Source organism: Scomber japonicus, chromosome 11 (assembly GCF_027409825.1).
Source record: "Scomber japonicus isolate fScoJap1 chromosome 11, fScoJap1.pri, whole genome shotgun sequence".
NCBI lineage: Eukaryota > Metazoa > Chordata > Actinopteri > Scombriformes > Scombridae > Scomber > Scomber japonicus.
The window spans coordinates 13168153-13185165 of record NC_070588.1 but is presented as its reverse complement, the minus strand read 5'-3'; the positions used below and the strand labels follow the sequence as shown (position 1 = coordinate 13185165).

The following is a 17013-nucleotide window of genomic DNA, read 5'->3' as shown; positions in this document are numbered from 1 at the left end:
ACTCGCTTCAAAGTAGACGTGTATATACAGAGAAACAGGCAGCCGACAGACTCAATGTATATTTTATTTTAGTTCAGCATTGCATATTTACTATTCATAAACATATTGCTTCATTAACACCAGGAAAGAAGAAAATAGAATTGCTTGTTTAAAAAAGTTTTTGCATGACAATTTCCTGATATGTGTGAGGTAATTTTTAAAAAGTACAGGGATCATGAATATACATTAGTAAAACAATTTCTCACTTTACCAATTTTCCCTTCTTTTTTGTTTTGATTTCAGTCACTCCATAATTGAATTAAGTGTAGTAAAGCAAGGGCATTTATACTACAGGGAAAGTTGTGAAGGCTGGAGACTTTAAATCTTTTTGGTTGAGTTTAATTATGGCTGGCTTTGCAAAACCTGGGTTTGCACATTTCAATTCCCTTATGAGACTTTAAATAACCCTGTATTAGTCATACTGGGGGGGGGGGAGTAAAGGTCAAGCTATTATGGCCGAGTTTACAGGCCAAGAAAAAAGTGACAGAGGCGCAGTTCAGCCACAGGCCAGCATTCAAGACAAGAGTTTTCCAGTATCATGCATTCAGTGCAGGCGTTTGCGTTGCAACCATACTAAATAAACCATTCGCTTTAGTTATGCAGGATTCTAACACACGACACAATTACTTTAGGAAGGAACATGGACTATACAGAATGAGCTGAAATTGTTAGGACTATAAACACTCATATTATTCTTTGACCTGAGATAATAAAGTCAGTGAATTATGGAAAGAGATGATGCCCTCTACAGAGTTTTTTTTCTAAGCCACACAGTCCTCATTACCATATTATGTGGATTCAATGTCACAATGAAAATCACAATTGAAAATGTATTATTTTAAAAATGGAAAAGTCTTAAAAAACTTTTAAGGCAAAGTAAAATGGATAACCTATGAATACTGGGGGGGATCAGTGGAAGGTGGAAACTAAACTCAAACAATAAAAATCAGTAGGACTTACACAACTACATTTAAATTGTATTCATGACTACTGATGTTTGATGTAAGATAGGGATTTTCTTTCAGTTCCTGCAGACACTCTGGAGTAAACAGCTGGATAACCACAGCACAATATTCTCATATAGACAAACAACGAATATTTGTTGGATATTTGTCGTGAAAAATGTACAAATATGCCTAAATAGCATTTAAAACCGGCAAAAACATGCAAAGTGTCAAAGTGCATCCAAAGTGGGAATACTTTGGATAATAAATTCAATTATTCACAATATTACTCCATCCTTTACTAAATAAGTGTGCTAAAAAGACCACAGTAGCACTTTTTCAATTTAACTGGAAGACCTGGATTAGAGAGATGAGGAGGAGTGAACAACTTTATAGGCTCACATTAGGAAGAAAAAAAATCCCATTGGGGGTTACGAATAAACGCTGATGAAGACCCAAGACAAAGTCTGAGCTCTGTATCTGTCTGTGCTTCTCAAACAAGGACACAGTTGCTGTTTTTTGTGTTTTGGTTTTTAATTGAGGGGCTGGATCCTACAAATAACCCTGTCCACAAAGACGGGGACTTAAGAGGACACAGCCCGATCACAGCCACTGTGACACACAATGTGCCAGAACAGCTGCATGTAACCAGATTGTATTTGTTCAATGAAAAAGCGCTGAGTAAAAGGTTAATAAGTATTTCTCTAGATAACACTAAAACTCAGTGCTAAACCTGAGTCATATCTGTTAAGAGAGGCAAATAAGTCATACATTTCTTTATAAAATCTTCAAAAAGCAAAACATCTGTTGTTTTATAGCCACAAGCAGAGTTATATTTAGTATACGTGTTTAATATCCACTGGATGTAATATAAGTTCCTTTCCCATTAAGTGTTAAAACTGCAGCAGCAATTACTTTCTTTAGCAGTAGCATGAAACATCAACCGCTTTGCCTCTGCAGGTTAAAAATGGGCGAAAGCAAATTCTATAGATGGTGTGGGTTTGCGTCATTTGAAAATGATGGATCAGCTTTGTACAAGTATGGTTCACAGGGTTTTGATATGGCTTGTCAAGGCAGTGTGTGTTTGGAGATGAACCAACTTATTGTCTCTATCTGCTCTGATTAAATGCTATAATCAAAAGCTTTTGGACTTGTAGTTGAGCATTTAGTAAATTGAATAATCCAACAAGTGTTGAATTAGACTGAAAAGACAGGGATCACCTATGACTCCTGAGTTGCTGACAGTGTTTAAGGACTAGGACTGCAGAACAAGGAAGCTGTATTGATGACTGGATTTGTTTTTATTACACTGTCAGCAGGAGATTTGCTGTAAAATAATTTGTGATATGTTTGTCAATTTTCGAGGTTTGACATTTTACATAGAAAATGTTAATAAATTATGTAAATAACATACTTAATACGTATTTTAATCTTATTAATTAGGCTGCTGCAGCAAAAAGTATATGCGTACAACTTCATTTCTAAAATAGATCCTCTCTTCAGACCTTTAAAATGTACAACTCAACAAAGTATCTGAAGTTCTTCGGCCGTGGGAGCTTAGGACAAGACCTTAAAGCTATAATAAGCCAACGATAGAAGTATGATTTGATGAAACAGTGCAAAGTTGACCCTCTCACCATTAGGTTTGTTTTTGCATAAAAACATTTGCATGGTTGAGGACCGGTGGACTGCATTTGTGAGCCATCGCCAACCATCTTGTTTTAAAGTGGATGCAGCACAGTACAAGGTGAACAGATGCGGAAAGACATTGCATATAGCTCGACGTGTGTGTGTGTGTGTGTGTGTGTGTGTGTGTGTGTGTGTGTGTGTGTGTGTGTGTGTGTGTGTGTGTGTATATGTGTGTCTCAGTGACTGCTGTTGGTGCTCCAGTCGTAAGGGAGGAAGCTCACTTTGGTCTTCCCGGCAGTGAGGATGCCCTGCAAACTGGTCTTCTTTGGGGAGTCACTCATGTGCTCGAGCACCCAACTCAGCAGCTACGAGAGAGACAAAGTGGAAGAGAAAACACAATGAGGTTGAGGGTTAGTGTGTCTGCATCTTATTTTACCTGTATACATCCATACTTTACCATGGCATCAAGGCATAAGCAATCAACATTACTGATGATCACTTTGGGGAAATTTGTGATACAAAGCCTTCTTGACAGGGCTGGTTGTCTCCTATAATAACCACGGTTGGGTATGTAGACAGTCAGACTTGTCTAAACATAGCAGGTCTCAAGCTAACCTATAACTTCAGTTAACTCTAATCAGCATAGTGTCTTGTTTATAATCCATAAAAGGCACAGATGTGTGAAGAATTATCTATAATAGTCAGCAAGGATAAGGATTTGCTGAAGGGTTTAAATACTCTTGTCTGGAGGTAGGAAGGAATATGGAGTGGTATTACACAGTGTTTTACTTCTACTGTAACTCTCGTCGATCGAGCTCCAATAAAAGTTCCTGCGTTAAGCCATCTCAGTCTCCTGACAAGTTCTTCACTTTGGGTTAACCGGTTCGAGCTAACTCCTTGACGATCACATTTCAATCCGCCAACTTCATTAGCTGCTCAGTACAAAGATAAGAAACTTCACATTTAGATTCAGCTGGATTCAACACTACCTTCTCATCAGTGCCTCCAAAGTCGGCCTTGTACCATTTGAATATCTGACTGAGTCGCACTTCTTTTTTCCCGGAATCCACCACACATCCGTCGTCGTTCTCCAGGAAGGCCTCAGCTGCTATGCGGAGCTGGCTGTCGATGTCCTGATAGGGTTGAGTAGATCAAACTTGATTTTAGACCATACAAGCATTTTAATATCACCAGATATGTTGTATAATGAATGTCCAGTTTATGTCCATTATTTAAGACCAATAAAAAGAAAACAGCAGCACCAACTATTCTATTCAAACCTTTTAACTAATAATTTTTCCAACTTGAAATACTCTTGCCATTAGGAAAAAAGAAACCAACCACTTACCTGTGGAGTGTAGGTTTTAATTGGTGGGCAGCCCCTTGCACCACAGTTCAAGGCAAAGTGAATAAGGGGTTCAGCATCTGAGAGAGCCACCTAGTGGACAACATGAGAAAAAGTGAAATAAACACAATACTGCCACCACTAAATTAATAAAATGTTCAACTGTAATGAAACTAAATGTCTGGATACTTGTAGCCGTGGGTCTGTTTTGGAGAAGGGTCTCCGAAGCTGTGCAACACCTTTTCTGTTCCCTCTCAGAACACCGTTCTCAATGTCCTGTAATGTGAACACCTCTCCTCCAATCAGGTAGCTCACATAGTTGAAGAACTAAAAAAAAAATGGGAACGAAAGAAAATATTTTTAAAGTAATGTTATCCATTCCTGCTTCAGTACATGTGGATTAGCATCAAAATTAAAGATGTCTTGAAATGGTCACCCTGGTAACCACAGAATGTATAAACACAAGAAAATGTTAAATTGACCATTCATCCATTAATCTGAGCCTGTACCACAAACAAAAACTACAATTTTTGTATTTAGAGTTTAATTAGAACTTTTTTTTTTTTTATCTCTGAATGTTGTTTGTCTGAATATAAAACAAAAGATGCTGTAATAGGTGTTTAATAAATGAAAAACCTATCCTCAACTTCAGAAACTACATGAACAGCAGCAGCAGCACATAATGCCACCAGGGGGTGCTGTAAAGAGCTTAAAGGATCCAGAAACAACTGTATATAAACTCTATGTGGACTCAGATTTTGGGTGTTTTGGGAAACACTGGAGCAACTTTTAAGTGCAGGTTTATAGTCCTACTCTGTATCTTTGCCACATGTTGGTTGGTGCTCCCAGGCGTAGATTCCCGTGGATGACCAGTGTATTGTAGATGTTGATGAAGAAGGCCAGCTTCTCCTCCCGGCTCAGTGAAAGCAGCTCCACCCTCTGAAGCTGAATGGCCAGCTCACAGTAGCGTTCAAATGCAGGGTTGGCCGACATGCCTTTGTAGTCCACAGACTGTGAGAGTGAGGAGAACACATACATACATTCATTTTTTCCAAATATACAGGAGAAAAAGTGCTTATTTTTAGCATTGCTTCATATTACCTTGCCATCGGCAGAGAGATGCTCGGAGAACAATTTCAGAATCATGTCCCGTAAAAGCAAAGAGAGCTCAGCAGCTGAGAGAGAGAAGCGGTCAGTTAAAAATGTTATGATAGCAAGAGAGGAGATTTCTTTTTTGGATTTGATGTCATCGCTGACAGATTTTCACTTATTTGACTGTTGAAGCTTTGATTAATGGCCATCGTGATTGCAATGGATGCTCGTCACCACTAATCACACTGAATCCACAGATACATTCTCACAGAAAGAGAGAGAAACTGGACAGATTGAGTGAATGATTGAGTCTTTGTAAAAGTTAGCTAGGCCAAAATTTCAGTGGTGTTACTGGACTTAAGAAGATAATCATGAAGTATAACTTTAACATAGACATTGATTAAGTTCATAGGAGGAAAAACACAAATTCCAAACAGATCAGGCTAACCTTGATGTGGTACAAATAAGATCATTATTAAGAAACTGTGAGAAAAGAGAAATAAAATGAATTCAAGAGGAAAACAGCCAAGCATTATTACAGTCACACTTACAAAAGCAGTGATAAAAATCACCTCAGTGTAGTACAGCACAGATTAGCTTGTTAGTTAGCCTCTGCAGGGGTGCAACATTCAGTCAGAAATACAACAATACAGAGCCAGGCGATAGGTCTCATGACCAAAGGACAAACACACCTCTGGGTAGTGAGGTGAAATCTCACAACTAGTAATCTTTCAAAAGACCACACCGATCCCACAGTGAAGCAGAACATGGGTTTGACAAAAGCTTGAATGATACATATTTTCAGGCCAATTTCTCTTTTTTTCTTCAGTTCAAAGTGATGTTCAGTGATACTGCCACTGGCTGCCGTTTTGCGCCAATACAGAATGCATACAGTAACTTCGTTTGGCAACAGAAAAATAAAAAAAGGAACCACAGTTTGCACATTGCACAACATTGTGTCACTAAAACGTGCCCAAAGAACAAAATATATTCATGCAAATGTTTGTGAAATCCAAATCAAAATGTTGCTGAAAAATCAATTCAGGGATTGAATTTACAAAAGAATCTGCTCTTTCAGCAGAATGACTTTGCACAGTTGTTAAAGTTGGAACTGTGACAAGTGAGCAAACTGTATCCACTGATGAAAGCAGTGACATGTAACTAAAAGCTCAAGAAAAAGGTCATGCAGCAGTTCTAAGTCACTGATGGAATGATTTCTTATGAAAGGACGTTATCAGATACATCACTGAACTCTACTGTTGACCACCACAAAGCTCACCGACACGCTACACAAACCCAAAAGGACCAAATACCAAGCCAGTAGCAAACAAAGGACAGAGGTTAGAGAACGTTTAAGGACACCGGTCAGCTAGAACTTGGGGTGCGATGTGTGTATGCTCCAGGCCTGGTCCAGTCCTGACCTACCCGGGATGGGACTGCAGGCTGCCATCTGTCCTGCGTTGAGGGCTGAATTAGGGTCATCCTCCAGCAGCCTGTAAAGTGTCTCCCCGCTGTCCTTCCCTTCTCCAAAACTGCCATCCTGCTGCCCAGAGCCACGCACACTGACCATGTACTTCTTCTGCAACAATGCCTGGCCAGTATTTAAGGCCTGAGCCCTACCTAGCACACACAAGGCCACAGTGAAGGGTTGACAGATCTGGATTTGACTTCACTTTGTATGAGTAACTTCTAGAAAATCACAACACAGGTGACCAGTTTTACTGCAGTTCCACAGCCTTACTTACCCATGCCCTTCTCAATCTGCAGCCAGTCAACCAGTTGATCACCTGAGAAGCTCTTTTTGTATAAAGTCAGTCCCCTTCTCTGATTGCCAATCACATTGCCATGTTTGAGGTCCTCTACCAGGTCCGCCAACTCATCTCTCTCACACTTAAACTCTGTGAGAGCAGGAACATGCCAAGCCACACATGTACAAACAGACAGAGATACACATGTTCACACTAACATATAAAAAAATGTGTGCGTGTGTAAAGTCCAGCACAAAAACATATCTGAATCACCAAAGTTAGGTCACATCATAGCTCCAATATAGCAGTTCAGCTGTTACATAATTTTGTGATAAATGTGTAATAGGATGTGTCTTTAAGGAAACATGTGTGCTTTTATTTGTTTAAGTCCATTAAATATTCCACTTCATTTTCTACATGCAACTAGTAGATTTTAATAGAGGGACCAGCGTACAGTTCCTTCATATGCATCCTGGCAGGTGTCATGGACAAAACATTTGAGGTCTCATGTGACACGCCTCTCTCTGCCTTGTGCTAGTCAGGTTGGTTTGTTTTCCTGGTTCAGGAGCCGGTGGGAAGGGTTAGAGAGGGAGTTAGGTACTGCCTACCACTGGGTAGTCTAAGCCTCAGGCTGTTTAGGTGGCTTCCTTGTTAACCTCTGTCTCTTCTCATCCTCTTAATCCTCCAGCAGCCAGACGGAATAGAGTTTTGTTTGCACACGTCACACACTGCATTTATTACTGACCTGACCATAATTATTATCATTATTATATTTTAGCTTAGGTTTACAATAAATGTCATTTTAGCTTTGTAAATGTGAAATTCCCTATTTTGTTGCTGATCCAGTTTGTGGCACTCAAATAAATTATTTGTATGCTGAAATGATCAATTTGTGGTCTCAAATTAAAGGAGACATATCAGTCTTTTTGTGGCCGTGCTATTTTTACATTGTTATAATATTTGATATGGATGTGTGCACCTAACTGATAGTATTGCAGGAAAAAGCCTGATGTGGCATCACACAGGCACATAAAAGACTAATGAGGGGACAAGGACAAATGGATGTTGAGATGATACTGCTACGACATCAAAGCTAACAATAAGTTCAATATTTTTCCAAAAAGATCTGTGCAGCTGCACCTTTGGGCCATCTGATAATCACAAACAATGAGGTGCTGTGAGGCAAGCTGCCGCTGCTGCTGGCATCAGCATAAGTATCAGATTTCCTTGTCTGTCTTTGTATTACTGACAGGAGATGAACACACACTTACACACTGCCGTTACCCAAACTTTCCACACATGCCAGAACCATTTCATAATCACTTGGCTAATCTTCTGACTAAGATGACTCAAAACCAACCCTGCTGACTCTGATTGACTGATAATAATTTGAATGCTGAAAGGAAATAGTTTTTAACCACAGCTTAAGCCAATGTTAGGCTGTACTATACATATATTTTACATTATACCATGGCCACTGAAAAAGTCTAAGTCCTGGCGTGAATTAACTTTTAGTAACTGGTCAGTATAACCACACCTGATGCGGGAGTTTGTTTGCATTTTTCAATCAGTGTGTCGGTATTAAACAGTGAGGCTTGGCTGAAGGGCTTTGACCTTGTGTGTAACCACCACCAACAAAAAAACAGCTTCTTCACAAGCCAAACATTTCTAATGCATTTGTATTTTCATTTATCTGGACATCTAAATCTACTCACAGCAGGAAGAAGAAAGAGAGGACATTAACACTGTCTGTGAGGAGGGGGAGAGAGAGAGCACTATGTGATAGGTTGTAATACCATTACGTAGCAGAATTCAGCGCTGTTCTCTGTTCTTAAAGGCTTAAAGATTTGAGAACAATTTGAAAAATGTCTCTTTCCTCTGATTTCAAAACTTTTCAGAGTTTCAAAACATCTCACCACTTCCGGTTGAGCTAGATGTTGCCTAGCAATGAACACAGCAAGATATCATTTCAAGATAAAAATGAGTTATCAGTAAATTCCCTTTCAGTCTTCTTTATTTGATCAAACATGACAATTTGTTGGTAACTGGCCATGTCATAAGAGGCATAATACCTCCAAGGCAAACCCCTTTCATGAACCCTTGCATTGTCCTTTACACTCTGTAAGTGACACTTTCTCTTCAGTGTTTTTTTCACCATCTAACAATACAACACACTCATTCCAAACCCATCTGACACATTTCTTATTCTCAAACTAATCCTTGTACCATAATTGTTAAACACAGTGAAATGTGCATTAAACACAAGATTTCTGAAGCAAATTTCTCACCAGCGGTCTAAAAAGTTGTTCCTTCCTGTGTAAAAGCAACTACAGTAAGTGATCTGAAATAAGCAAAAGCTCTTTACTTTATGTTAGAACAATAAATTCCTCACCTCCATCAGGCTCCCCAGCTGTTTCCTCTGACAGGTTCCCCTCAGGTAGTGGTGGAGCATCTGATGGAAGAGGCTCTTCCTTGACCAGCGTCACCAACCTCTTAAGCTCCTCAGGAGCCTGGAGAGGTGACACAGATAAACAAACATGTGGATGTAACCTGCCTAAAACAACTGCCTACTTTGGGATTTGTTCATGCTTTGTTTATTTTTGAGTCATGTTTTAGAGAGTGAGGTGTTTTTTTGGGTTTTTTTTACAGTAAAAGTAACATTAGTAACATTTGCCCCATAAAGGCTGAGGTAATATTAACACCATGTCCTAGATACCTTGTTTACATGAGACATAAGTGTAGCCTAAAAAGGAGGAAGTGGTGTATTTAGCTTTCCCCCTTTCCTCACCAATTTCTGCAGGTCGTCGTTGCCCCCAACATGAATGTTGTTGAAGAAGATCTGAGGGACTGTGCTCCGTCCTGTCAGCTCCTTCACACGGGCCCTTAGCTCTGGATGCCTCCCCACATCCACATCACATACTGGTACTCCCAAACGCCCCAGGGTGGCCTTCGCCTGCACACAGTGTGGGCAGCCTTGGATAGAGTACACTGTTACCCGGCCTGCACTACTGCTGTCAGAGTCCCCCATCTACAGCAATAATGAAAAGACAAGAAAGCACACACTCTTAAGCTGTAGTCATCCAGAAAAAAATGGCTGAACTCCACGTTCTTTTCCAGCAACATGCTGCTTCACGTGCACACAATTTGAATATTTACATGTGAACCGTAGTCTTTTTCTGCTCTTGGCTTCTGAGTAAGTGAGGGATACACAGCTTTGCTTTGTCCAACAAATCTAAATTAAGTTAAGGCCCTGTTTGCAGCTTTTGGCCTGAATGGAGCCATACTGGTTTAGACTGTAGTTTAACACTGATGTCTAAATCACTTAAATCTTTCAGTAATAGTTTAGAGTGGATTATTGTATGTCCATACCTAGGGACTTAAACTAGAAATCATACATACTGAAATCAAATCATACATGGTGCTTTCTGTCTTCTAGAGAGGTAGCTGTAATGAAAACCTTTGTGGCTGACATGAGAAATGTTGGCACACCCTCCCAGCTCAATTCTCTGTATTAAGTTGTGTTGAAAACTGGTATGAAATGCCATTGACTGATGTCGTATAAAATCAGTTAGTCAATGCTTAAACAGTTCCTCATTCAGTTTGACAGTACTTTAGGCTACCAGTAAATATTACTCAAGCCATATAATCTTTGTTGATGTTAGTTTGTAGGGCAAAGTCCTGGTGTCTTGGTTTGCCTTGTGTTGTCTCGCAATATAGCCCTTTTCCTACTTCCACCATACCAACTTCAATAATTGACTTTCCACTTGCAGCCTAATATAACCAACCCATTGTAGCGTGATAATGAATTTTATTCCCTTTACCTGTCGGTGGTTTCGACTGGTTGGTGTATTCCACACCAGAAGTGTAACTTCACTTATAAGTTAGTTATACTTTGATATGAACTGGTGATAACTTCTCTCAGCCATCCAGTTGAGAGATTTCTTAATATAAAGACATGAACAGGGAACCCCCGAATTGTAAAACAGCGCATTTTGTGTCTGAAAGGGTATTTAAATATAATGAAAATTGTATGAACCGTCACCGACACGCAAATCTATATTAAATCCCCAAATGTTCTTATGGAGTTCGGGATGGGACATACAGTATATTAGTTTGAACAATTGGACGACTACCACCGATTACATTAACAACAATGATTGGTCAATTACACAACTCTATATATAGATATGCGAGTTCTTAGTTAACGCTGCATATCTATATAGCGTTAACAACATCCTAGCTAAGCTAAATTAAAGAATAGCAGCGGTTAATGTAAATATATTAGCAAATGATAACAGTACCTTTCAGCGTTTGACTCCTTGCTTGATTCTTTAGTACAAAATTAGAGCGCACAGCTGATCCTCTTAGTCCTGTTAATTAGAACATATTAGTTAATAAATGAGCTCAGTTTATCGCCAGCTGAAAGGTGTCTTGCAGGGAAACAAGCAGCTGCTGCACTGACTAAACAGCGTCACTGCGCTAGCTGCTGCTGCCTTCAGGGGCTCACCGTAAATCTAAACCTCGAGCGCTGTTGACTGTACAGCATGGGGATATGTGGTAAACCTGTCGGGTATAAACTAAACTTGGGGAGTAACCAGTTACATTACAAAATAAATGTAACAGTCACTGAGAAAAATGTGTAGTTAAATTACAGTTACAGGTACCTTTTAAGATTTTGCTCAGATTTGTTGCCTAATTTTTAAAATATTTAACATGTTACTGAATACATATATTGCTATTTTTAATACTTTGAAATCAATATTTTATTATATTTTATTTTGTTTTTCAGATTTCAAATAAATCATGACCTTATTTGGAGCATGGGCTTAAATGGTGTAACAGTATCATTAAGCCCATGCGGGACTTTTTTCATTAAATATCTTTATTTTATATTCCAAAATCTACATGAACTAATGAATACATTCTCGAATACGAAATAAATATTGCTCTGTAAAAAAAAGATTTCCCTTACAAATCATATCCATGACAAACACCTGAACTTAGATTGTGGTGGGCTTAATTGGCACACTTACCCTAACAAATGAAAATCCAAATTCAAATGTAATCAGTTACATTACTCCCATTAAGTAATTACAATAGTTTACTGATTACATTTTAAATATGGTAACTAGTCATCTGTAACACATCACATTTCAAAAGTAACCTTCCTAACCCTGGTAATCAATCATGTGGATCAGGTCCAAGCGAAGGCTAAACCATAAGGAAGCAGCTACGAATGGAAAGATTAAAGAAGTAACGAAGAACAAATCAGGTAGAAAGCACGATAAATGGTAAAAACTCAATTTACAAGTCAGGTTCTCATAATCGCAATAATTCCGATATGACTTGAATGCAGCAGTACCCTAGCAACCATGGTCTTCGCGGAACCTTTCCTAGCTGACTTGTTCCTGCACGAACCTCTTCGAGCAGGACGTGGATGGCCGCAAAAAGCTGTCTTAAAAAATTGTGCTTATGTACGAAAGATGTCGGGACTGTCACAAACAGAGCGCGCAGGATGCACAAAGATACTGAACTTAATGTCGAAAGATGACCTGCTTTCACTCAGCGACACTGTCACCAATAAGATGATAGTGGTGGAGAATATTACGGGTATGTTTTTCATCTGTGGCAGAAAGCAAAGAGCGGTTCAGGATGTCACTGAGCTAGTTTCATTTTCTCATAATGTTGGAAAACGTAACTTACAACATAACAACACATGTTCAGTAATAAAAATTATAATAAAAACGTTTGTACGAATGATTGTTAAAATGTTAAATACCTAACTTTGCTTTTAGCTAACGCCGAAGATAAATCTATTGCTAAATAGTATTTCTTAAAAGTGAAATAGTTCTACGGATAATGAAACATTCGTAAATCTACACGACTTCACAGTGTGCCTAAAACTTTCCTCAGTCATAAACTATTACACATTTATTTGCCAGCATCATCAGCTGAGAAACCCGGGTTTTCTGTTGTCATGTCAATACTTCTTAATAATAATTATGACAATAACAATAACGATTATAACTTTATTTTTATAGCACCTTTCATTCAGTAAATGCAACAAAAGATGACATACACCAAGTGCTTCACATAAAAGCAGTATTTAAAAAAATGAGCTTAAAAGAAACTATGTTCAGGCATTGAAATCAGCAAATTGTACTTCATCATTTGTTCATCTGTCACCCAGAGGCCACGGAGACGATCCTCTCCTTCACTAAAAATGCAGAGGAGCTCCTGAGACGAAAGAAGGTTTATCGTGAAATCATATTCAAGTACCTGGCTAAAGAGGGCGTGCCGATGCCCCCAAACACCGAGAAACATCAGCTGGTGAAGAGGACACTGGAGCTATGGTCGTCTGGGAAGGTAGGGACGGGAATCCATACTACAGGGAGTCCCAGTATGGATAGTCACATACAGTCTATACAGTCACTAGCCATTTCATTAGCTACACATGTGCAATCTAATTCAATCCAAGACAACAGCTCTGCTATAAATTCGACTTTTATGAAGTTTATACATTTCCGTTTTTGTTGATATTGTCAAAAAAGTTAGAATTCTACTGTTTGTTTATTACTGAGGTTGTATTAAGTGGTGGTGGTGTACTGGTGTGCATTATATTGAATGGTGTTCCTAATATTTTGCCCCTCTCATGCAAGTTAATGGAATGGACAAAATATTAGGAACACCATTAAATATATTGCACCCTAATACATCACCATCATCCACTATGATCTCAGTAATAAACATAAAGCAGAATTATCACCTTCCTGACAATGTAAACAAAAATTGAAAATGTATAAACTTCATAAATGTATAATATATAGCACAGCTGTTATATTGGATTGCATTAAGTTGCACAGGTGTACCTAATGAAGTGGAAGCTAATATGACTCCTCTCCTCCATAACATGTTGATGGAGATATTGTTAACTTGATATTTTTCTAGAACATAGACCGATTATTCATCAGACTTGGTTGTAACATGTTAGGTCATTTTTAGCTCTTTAACACCCACTAAAATCCAGTACAATGTTATTGTTGCAGTCAGAAAGTTTGCAGGAATATACCAATAACTTCTAATTTCTAATTTCTTTAAGGTGGTTGACGAAAACCGTGCAGGAGACAGGGATGACACCAGAAAGAGAAAGTCCACAGAGGCACCATCTGATTCCATTGATGTGAAGACTGCGGCTAGCTTCAACCCACTGGTCCTCGGACAGCAGTTCTGCCAGTGGTTCTTCCAGCTGTTGAACAGTCAGAACCCGTCACTGGGTCAGCAACCTCAGGACTGGGGTCCACAGCACTTCTGGCCAGATGTGAAGTTACACCTTCTCGCCAGGTAACAACATCATTAACAAGTGAATGGGAACATTTTAAGTTAATAATGTTCTTAAGCCATGTTTACAGTACTGCATCAACTCAACGCCATAGCCCCCGCAGAGCCCTACGCCATCACTTGACGTGCAAATTGTAATTATGCGTTGAGGTGATGGAGAGGGCAAGGGCCGTGATTGGTCTGTACTACATCATATAGACCCTTCAGGAACCTCACACCCCCTAGTGTTTTGTCGGTGAATTGCAGAGCGTCAATCAACCCCAATGCAGAACTTTGAAAGGTTCACAACAGCATCGAGGCAACGATATACCCCCTGTGTCGAGTTGATGCAGAACTATAAACCTGGCTTTATCAACGTGCGGTACTTGTGGTGTGTTTACTATTGTTAATATAACAACATTTATGTATTTTAAACAGATTTTTATATATTGAAAATTGGGTTAAAGAAAGACGGCAGGTAAGGGAACAACATGTTTGTCATGTGTTGGTCTCTCCTGAATTCAGGAAGGTGCGTTTAGGTTTATTATTGTTATTCCCTGGAGGATCCCTATTAACCTCCACTGACACTATACCTGGTCTTCCAGGGATTCATTAGTGCATACAAGTATACATAGGACATGATGCATATGTTAACAGTCATTTGACAATTACACCCTTTTAAGTGATATATATTTAATTCGCAGTTTGAACGTTTTTGTATTTAATGCAGGCTGGTACAAGATTTCACTCTGAGGATGCTCTGAAAAAACAATTTTGTTTAAATGATTAGTTGTAGGTTTTAGAAGAGATAACTGACCCCTTGTTAGTGAAATGCTCTTGTTTTTGACTGGTTTGTTTAAGTTTGGACAAAAAAAATGCAGATTTACATGAGAAAATGAATTACTTAGATGAAGGCAGCCAGGATAATTTTGGGATACATTTTGTCAATACTTAGGTGATATCAACAGTCAGTGCAGAGCTAGTCTACCAGCTTTAACTACACCTTTAAATTGAAGCATTTCCATTTTAGACTTAAAAGCTTTAACATGGCCTGTGTTTTTACAATAGTTACAACCATAACCCCAAAACAAACTCTGATGACAGAGCTTTGTCTTTCTTACTCAGAGCCGGCAGTGAACAGTCAGAAGAGTTCCTGGGTGCCGAACTGGTTAGTCTTCGTCTCCTCGCCTTGACCAAGGAAGAGCGCCTCCTTCTCAGCCCCAACCTGGAGCCTCATGGCCTTAAGGCGCTGGCGTCCCCCCACGGCCTGGTGCTGGTGGCCGTGGCTGGGACCATCCACAGAGACACAGCCTGTCTGGGTATCTTTGAGCAAATATTTGGCCTCATCCGCTCCCCACTGGAGAAGAACAGCTGGAAGATCAAGTTTGTCAACCTGAAGATCAGAGGGCAGGATGCTCTGGGTGGCTCAGAGATTACAGCGCCCGCCTTGACTTATAACTCCAGTGAACTGCAGCTTCTCTGCAGGTGATGTCATTCAAGATACTTAAAAAAAACATTATTTATCTGGGAAAGGCTTGACTGGGCATACGCTGTCTTTACTCGTCACTCTTTTAACAGACCCATATACACTGATGCAGGTTGATGGGTTTAGAGATTGGAACTGGCAACTTTACTAGCAGAAATCAGAAATCTTTCTTATTTAAGATAGGTAGGTGGGCACTCATGCATCTGAATGTACTTGGGTCATCATTGATGTAAAAACATGGCAACACTAAAAGGTCAAGATTTTTTTTTTTTTTTTCAAATATACTGTCTGTACCTTAAGACAAAGCATGTTATGTTTTTGCAGCCTGTGCCTTATGTGAGACCTAATGCAAATACAGACATGCATATGCTCCTGTAAATATGTAACATATGATATACACAGATTCTATAAAGCTTGTGTACACATGTGCAGTATAATGACAAATAAGTCACTACTGGCAATAAATATGTGTGTTAATATTTTAATGCAAAGTCAATTAAAATTGATTTTGAACACAATTTAAGACCACTGTGCTTTTGTGGGACGAGTTAAGGTCATCTCAGCATGTTGACATATTTGTCTGATTTTTATTATGTTAAACAAGCTGGGAAAGTGAGTGTAATCATCCAGAGATCTGTGTGGACAAGTCAACCTCTAACATTTAGAGACATTTAAATATCTAGAAGGTGATATTCACATATGTGTGTATATATATATATATATATATATATATATATATATATATATATATATATATATATATATTTATAATTATATTTATATAAACATATTTAATGTTTTCATTACAATATAACTGTAACATCCACCAGATATATTCTCCTGTAATTCTAAGGCAACGTGTATTAAAGTACTGATATTGCGTTTTCTTTAAACAATGTAGACACTTGAAGACATTTGTAGTCTCTGGAATTGCAGCTTTATGACAGTTTACATTTATTATGCAATGAAATCCTGGGACTTGTGTTTAATTGGCAGTTTCACAAACACAGCTCCAAACAATCAGCTGAAGTCTGAGTAATTTGCGCTTTTTAAATGTGCTATTTTCTTTGTCTCCTCAGCACATAACATTGTGATGTTTCAGTGAGGACTATTGCATATTGCTTACATGCTTGTATAGTGAAACATTATTGTGGCCAAAATATTGTAAAATGAATGTGTGGTGAGTACCTCTCAGTATTCTCATATTTTTTTACAATTTGATAGAATACTGCAGCTTTGTTGGAAAATGGCAACACACTGTAGTTGTTAAGTATAATCCTTTGTTTTCTGTGTCATATGTATGCAAGGGCACAGTGGGGTTTGGCACAAAATTTGCATGATGGATCTAAGACTAATTCAGCCTAAACCAAAACAGAATGAGGATTACTTTGAATTACTTTGCTTCTTCATCCA

At 38.8% G+C, this 17013-nt stretch overlaps 2 protein-coding genes across 3 annotated transcripts; one reads left to right on the top strand and one right to left on the bottom strand.

Moving 5' to 3' along the window:
• Positions 1-45: 45 nt before the first annotated feature.
• zgc:152951 (uncharacterized protein LOC569013 homolog) lies at positions 46-11262 on the bottom strand. Of its 2 annotated transcripts, XM_053329252.1 has the most exons (12): positions 11099-11262; positions 9586-9825; positions 9190-9307; positions 6795-6947; positions 6475-6669; positions 5059-5132; positions 4771-4968; positions 4147-4284; positions 3961-4050; positions 3602-3745; positions 2840-2977; positions 46-2795 (listed from the first exon to the last, which is right to left on the bottom strand). In XM_053329252.1, the coding sequence occupies exons 2-11, from the start codon at positions 9823-9825 to the stop codon at positions 2849-2851; spliced, it is 1479 nt and encodes a 492-aa protein (XP_053185227.1). In that variant the 5' UTR covers positions 11099-11262; the 3' UTR covers positions 46-2795; positions 2840-2848. The 2 variants fall into 2 exon arrangements, with proteins under 2 accessions (XP_053185227.1, XP_053185228.1); XM_053329253.1 differs by lacking the exons at positions 6475-6669; positions 6795-6947.
• Positions 11263-12222: 960 nt separating this feature from the next.
• Positions 12223-15836, top strand: c11h3orf38 (chromosome 11 C3orf38 homolog). The gene is made up of 4 exons (XM_053329259.1): positions 12223-12407; positions 12988-13163; positions 13897-14138; positions 15240-15836. The coding sequence occupies exons 1-4, from the start codon at positions 12281-12283 to the stop codon at positions 15601-15603; spliced, it is 909 nt and encodes a 302-aa protein (XP_053185234.1). The 5' UTR covers positions 12223-12280; the 3' UTR covers positions 15604-15836.
• The last annotated feature ends 1177 nt before the right edge of the window (positions 15837-17013 follow it).

What these genes read in the sequence shown, in the direction of transcription:
- zgc:152951 (XM_053329252.1), bottom strand. Translation starts at nt 9,825, where the DNA reads ATGGGGGACTCTGACAGCAGTAGTGCAGGCCGGGTAACAGTGTACTCT. An exon ending in ACGACGACCTGCAGAAATTG is followed by an intron (nt 9,308 to 9,585) that starts GTGAGGAAAGGG and finishes TCACCTCTCCAG; the next exon opens with GCTCCTGAGGAGCTTAAGAG. An exon ending in TTGGAGGCACTGATGAGAAG is followed by an intron (nt 2,978 to 3,601) that starts GTAGTGTTGAAT and finishes TCTCTCTCGTAG; the next exon opens with CTGCTGAGTTGGGTGCTCGA.
- c11h3orf38 (XM_053329259.1), top strand. Translation starts at nt 12,281, where the DNA reads ATGTCGGGACTGTCACAAACAGAGCGCGCAGGATGCACAAAGATACTG. An exon ending in AGTGGTGGAGAATATTACGG is followed by an intron (nt 12,408 to 12,987) that starts GTATGTTTTTCA and finishes TCTGTCACCCAG; the next exon opens with AGGCCACGGAGACGATCCTC. An exon ending in AAGTTACACCTTCTCGCCAG is followed by an intron (nt 14,139 to 15,239) that starts GTAACAACATCA and finishes TTTCTTACTCAG; the next exon opens with AGCCGGCAGTGAACAGTCAG.